The 5,389-nt window shown below is 45.3% G+C and overlaps 1 protein-coding gene across 1 annotated transcript in view; it reads left to right on the top strand.

Annotated features, from left to right (window-relative positions):
* The window catches only part of PEX5 (peroxisomal biogenesis factor 5), a 24,647-nt gene extending 19,625 nt beyond the window's left edge, over nucleotides 1–5,022 (top strand). Inside the window, exons 10-15 of the mRNA XM_023517080.1 lie at nucleotides 1,388–1,531; nucleotides 1,734–1,804; nucleotides 2,202–2,414; nucleotides 2,731–2,896; nucleotides 3,227–3,384; nucleotides 3,558–5,022. Coding sequence (XP_023372848.1) covers nucleotides 1,388–1,531; nucleotides 1,734–1,804; nucleotides 2,202–2,414; nucleotides 2,731–2,896; nucleotides 3,227–3,384; nucleotides 3,558–3,759 — 954 coding nt within the window. The 3' untranslated portion in view covers nucleotides 3,760–5,022. The remainder of the gene's footprint in view (nucleotides 1–1,387; nucleotides 1,532–1,733; nucleotides 1,805–2,201; nucleotides 2,415–2,730; nucleotides 2,897–3,226; nucleotides 3,385–3,557) is intronic.
* Nucleotides 5,023–5,389: the final 367 nt, after the last annotated feature.

Below are 5,389 nucleotides of genomic sequence, written 5' to 3'. Positions count from 1 at the left end.
AAATTGTAATTATTTAATTTTCATTTGTGACAAATATTTTGCATCTGATGACTTGTAATGTTTAGAGCTTTGCTGGTAAGATTTAGGTGTTTCTGATTCTTCATGATTTTCATAACCATAATGAAAAAGGGTCTCATCTTTATTGTGTACAGTTTTGTTCTAATTTTTTCTTCACTGTGTTTAGAAAGGCCCTGTTTGGTATTTGCGTCTTGTTTTCACTCTGGTATATTGTTTTGTGATGTGATACTATTTATTGTCCCAAAGGGAGCATTTTACTTTCTTGTTCTAAGTCACATAGCTTTCTAGTGACTTCCCTCTCATTTCTCCCCTGCTTAATATAAAACCTAAGTGACAGAGCTTTCCAGATAGTCTCATAAATCTTCTCTGAAATGAGAAATCCTCAGCTTGAAGAGAACAGTGTTTTTCAGAAGTATTCTCTGCCATTTGGATTTTTGGATCTAGCTTTCATTTTTTATTAGATTCAGATTAGTAGTCACAATTACTAAGAATGAAATTGGGGAGCTGGGTGCAGTGGCTCACACCTGTAATCCCAGTGCTTGGGGAGCTGAGGTGGGTGGATTGCCGGAGCTCACAAGTTCAAGAACAGCCTGAGCCAGAGCGAGACCTTGTCTCCAAAAATAGCCGGGCGTTGTGGTGGGCGCCCAGCTACTGGGGAGGCTGAGGTAAGAGAATCATTTGAGCCTAAGAGTTTGAGGTTACTGTGAGCTATGATGCCATGGCATTCTACCGAGGGTGACAAAGTGAAACTCTTATCTCAAAAAAAAAAAAAAAAAAAAAATAAATAAATAAATAAATTGGGGAAGGAATTAAAATTTTCAAAGTGCTAGAACACATGTTATGACTGTTTAGTCAATGTGTTCAATGACCCTATGAGCTAAATCAGAGTTGTATTTGAGCAGCAGGCCGTGTGATTCCAAACTGCATTTTCTTTATACATTATTACTTTTTTTTTTTAAAAACTGGATGTCTTTTGTAGACCAGGACATTATATTACATTTTTGAAGGATAACAAGAAATACATTTTGAATAGCTAAGGAAAGTTTATCTCACTATAATAAGCAGTCCTGTTTAGAATCACATTCTGTCCAGTGTTAAGAAGGATGTAGAAATGGCGGCCTATGAAGACTTCCTAAAATAAGCTTATTCCCACCATGGTTAAGTTTGTCCAGTTACTGTAAGCAGGAGTTGGCAGCAGGAACCTGATACCCAGTGACTTGACTTTAGTCATAGGCGATCTTTACAATATGGGGAACTTGCCAGCATATAATTCAGGTACCTGTTTGGAGGTCTTGGTTGTCATCCTTCATCCCTTCTGCTCCGCCTGTGACAACTGTCTTAGATGATTTTTCACATGCTTCCCTTGTAGGGTTACCAGTTTGAGGAGGAGAACCCCCTGCGTGATCACCCTCAGCCTTTTGAAGAAGGGCTGCGGCGGCTTCAGGAAGGGGACCTGCCAAATGCTGTGTTGCTTTTTGAGGCAGCTGTGCAGCAGGATCCTAAGCACATGGAAGTGAGTGACTCATTTTTCGGATTTTGCACTAGACACTGCTTCCTCCAGTTTGTGGGAGGCCCCAAAGAGAGAAGTGCAGATGGCTCAGGGCCTGGGGATGGCCTAGTGTAGTGGCTTGAGAATGAGGTGGTGAGCCAGGGAGCCGGAGGAAGGGAGGATGGAAGGTGAATATAGGGGTGATGGAATCTTTCAACTTCCCTAGGCTTGGCAGTATCTGGGTACCACCCAGGCAGAGAATGAACAAGAACTATTAGCCATCAGTGCATTGCGAAGGTGAGTACACTGGAAGGTTGGATAAGGTGATTTCCTTTTTCTATAATTAAGAATGATAGAAGCCCAGACCTAGATCCTTATCTTCTTTCTGAGTACTACTGAGAGTATTTTTTTGTGGTGAAACTCTGAGGTTTCTGTTCTTTCATCAGCTTTTGATTTTATTTGTGGGACCTGGGTTGGTTCCTTGCCTGCTAAAACTTTTCCCTTTTTCAGATCTGTAACTTTATTACTAACTTGCATAGCAAAGGAATCCTAGGAATAAGGTGTCTCAGCCAGAAAAGGTTGGGGAAGTGAGGTCATCATGATTCTGGATTTCAGAACTTGGCTTAGACCCCAGAGTGCTGATTTTTGCCAGTGTCATTGCAGATACTAAGTCCTCTCATTCCTGTCCAAATAGGTGTCTGGAGCTAAAGCCAGATAATCGGACAGCACTGATGGCACTGGCTGTAAGCTTCACCAACGAGTCCCTGCAGCGACAGGCCTGTGAAACCCTGCGAGACTGGCTGCGCTATACACCAGCCTATGCCCACCTAGTGGCACCTGCTGAAGAAGGGGCTGGTGGGGCAGGACTGGGCTCCAGCAAGCGTATTCTGGGGTCTCTATTGTCTGAGTGAGTGTGAGGGCTTCAGGGGTGAGGTATTATGGTAGTCAGATTTAGTAGGAGAGGGACCTTGATTTTGGAAGTTTGACTAGATTGAGACTCAAAAGGGTCCAGAGAATGGGATGAGAAATCCAAGATAACCTTAAAGGAGGTCTGAATTCTGTAGTGCAGTGTGGGATGAAATATAAAAACAGGATGGCTGATGGCTAATAGATAGATAGATCTTGGGGATATGATTGACCAATTAAGGAATTACTTGGGGGCAAGGGTAGGAATATAGACATATCCATCTGCCTACATTTTTATGTTTTTTCTCCTTGTCCAGCTCCCTGTTTCTTGAAGTGAAAGAACTCTTCCTGGCTGCTGTGCGCCTGGACCCTACATCCATTGACCCTGATGTGCAGTGTGGCTTGGGAGTCCTTTTCAACCTGAGTGGGGAGTATGACAAGGCTGTGGACTGTTTCACAGCCGCCCTCAGCATTCGTCCTGATGTGAGCCTGGGGAGGAATGGAAATAAGACACGGCTCTGTATCTGACTAAAGATTCATTTGTTGGGAATCATGTGATATTTAATTACATCATTCCTTATACTGAATACCTTGGGAGGATTGGGAAAAGAAGGGTGGGATCCAGGGTCATTTGGACATAGGACGTCTGCATAGGAGGACAGGGTTCCATTAAGGCCACACAATGAACTGTTGAGAATGGAAGGGGAAAGTAACACATGTTAGCTGAACAGAGCAGCGAAGCAGGAGGAGGAATGGGCAGACTGTGATCTGAGCCTGGCTTATGTTCCCAACCTTTCTCCATCCCTATCCCAGGACTATTTGCTGTGGAATAAGCTAGGGGCTACCCTGGCCAATGGCAACCAGAGTGAAGAAGCAGTAGCTGCATACCGCCGGGCCCTGGAGCTTCAGCCTGGTTATATCCGGTCCCGCTATAACCTGGGCATTAGCTGTATCAACCTTGGGGCTCACCGGTGAGAATATCTGTTGAGAAATGAATGAATGAACTTCTTCCTGACTTTGGCCCTAGTTCCTCATTCATTGAGCTGGTCCCTTGACTAAGCAGGTACAGCTTTCTCCCCATGCCAGCTGAGGCACCTCCTTCCATTGTTGTTCTGCTCATGAGCTTCATTCCTCTTCCTTACAGGGAGGCTGTGGAACACTTTCTGGAGGCCCTCAACATGCAGAGGAAAAGCCGGGGCCCTCGGGGCGAAGGGGGCGCCATGTCAGAGAACATCTGGAGCACACTGCGTCTGGCATTGTCTATGTTAGGCCAGAGTGATGCCTATGGGGCAGCTGATGCTCGGGATCTGCCCACCCTCCTAACTATGTTTGGCCTGCCCCAGTGACAATGGGATGGGCTGCCTTGTGAGTGTTTGTCTGGAGGGGTCCCCGCTCTGGACGTGACTCCCTCTCCCCAAATGTGCCTACCAAGGGGGTGGGCTGATGACCCTAAGCGGTACGGCCTTTCAGGAGCGGCTGCCTCAGTGTAGGAGTGGGTAGTCTGTGTTCTAGTTCCTACGTAATTGTAGGGAAACAAGCTGTGTTGTCTCTAAGTCCCTTGGTAATTCAAGGGCTGCACATCCAGGCAGATCTTTCTGCTCATCTTGCCCTTTCTTGGTGCTGCTTTTGGGTAGGACCCAATAATTTAGGGTAACTGTTGTCATCAGCTGCCATTTCTGATAGGTAGAATGTCTCCCCTTTCCCCGACTTCTGCTAGGAGTTGGTAATAGTCTAGCTCCTTGGGCAGTTGTATGTAAGAGATTCTTCTGCCATGCCCCACCATTGATGACTATCTGGGATGGGACGTGTTAGGAGTTGGTCTGTTTGATTGAAATGTTGATTTGGCTCAGCAGAGCTGAATTTTGGTAGGGGTGCTCATAGTTCTTTTGCTCTTGAACCTCTCTTGGCTTTGAACTCTGATTCCCTGTGAGTACAGTGGTGATACAGTAGGGCTAGTAGCATTAATCCTAGCGGTCCTCAGGAACTACCAGGGTCAATTGCTACAGAGCGTGTTTGGTGTGGGGTAGGAGGAATGCTCATTTGTGAAATGAACCTGGTGGGGACAGCGGGGATCAGATCAGGGGCTCTGTCCTGGGGCCTCTGGTGGGAGGGCAGAGCAAGTGGGAAGAGGGGTGTGATGAGTGCAGCAATCTGTCCTCTTAGACTGTGAGTAGGAATTGAGCTAAATCTTCTAGAAAGTTGGTTTAGAAATTATAGTCTTGCCAAATTTCTAGCAAAGTTTAGTGTTACTATAAGCCTTTGCTGTACTTCTTGAAATGTTCTAGGGGAGAGCATTGAAAAACCGTCTTCCTCCATGTTACCTACACAAGGTGAAGATGGAAGGAAGATGAAGAGGAGGGAGCAGCTTGGATTCTTCTCTTCTCACTTGTCCCCTGCACGGGGAGATACACTGACCGCCAGAAATGACTGCTAAGCCTCTTGCCTTGTCTTCAGTAGCTAATGATCAGAGGGATGTTTTTTTTAAACTACCATGGTCCCAAGGTTCCATCCTGAAATTTATTTTTCTTTGTATGAATATGTATAAATGATTTAAAATTAAAACTGTAAAATATTTGTATGAAGAATAAATGGAACTGATGTGGGCATGAGTTATGCTGCTGCTGGTCATGAAGCTGGGGAGGCAGGAGATGGGTTGGTGTTTGAAGGACTTTTTATGTTTGTTTGTTTTTTTGTTTTTGGTTTTTTTTTGAGTCACCCTTGGTAGAGTTCTATGGCGTCACGGCTCACAGCAATCTCAAACTCTTGGGCTTAAGCCAGTGGTTCTCAACCTTCCTAATGCTGCAGCCCTTTATTACAATTCCTTGGGGATGTGACCCACAGGTTGAGAACCGCTGGCTTCAGCGATTCTCTTGCCACAGCCTCTCAGTAGCTGGAACTACAGGCACTTGCCACAATGTCCAGCTATTTTTTTTGTTATTGTTGTCATTATTTCTAGTAGGCCCTGGCTGGGTTTGT

Source organism: Otolemur garnettii, unplaced genomic scaffold (genome assembly GCF_000181295.1).
Source record: "Otolemur garnettii isolate 467f Iridium unplaced genomic scaffold, OtoGar3 scaffold00104, whole genome shotgun sequence".
Taxonomy (NCBI): Eukaryota; Metazoa; Chordata; class Mammalia; order Primates; family Galagidae; genus Otolemur; species Otolemur garnettii.
This window is presented reverse-complemented; position numbering and strand designations above follow the sequence as displayed.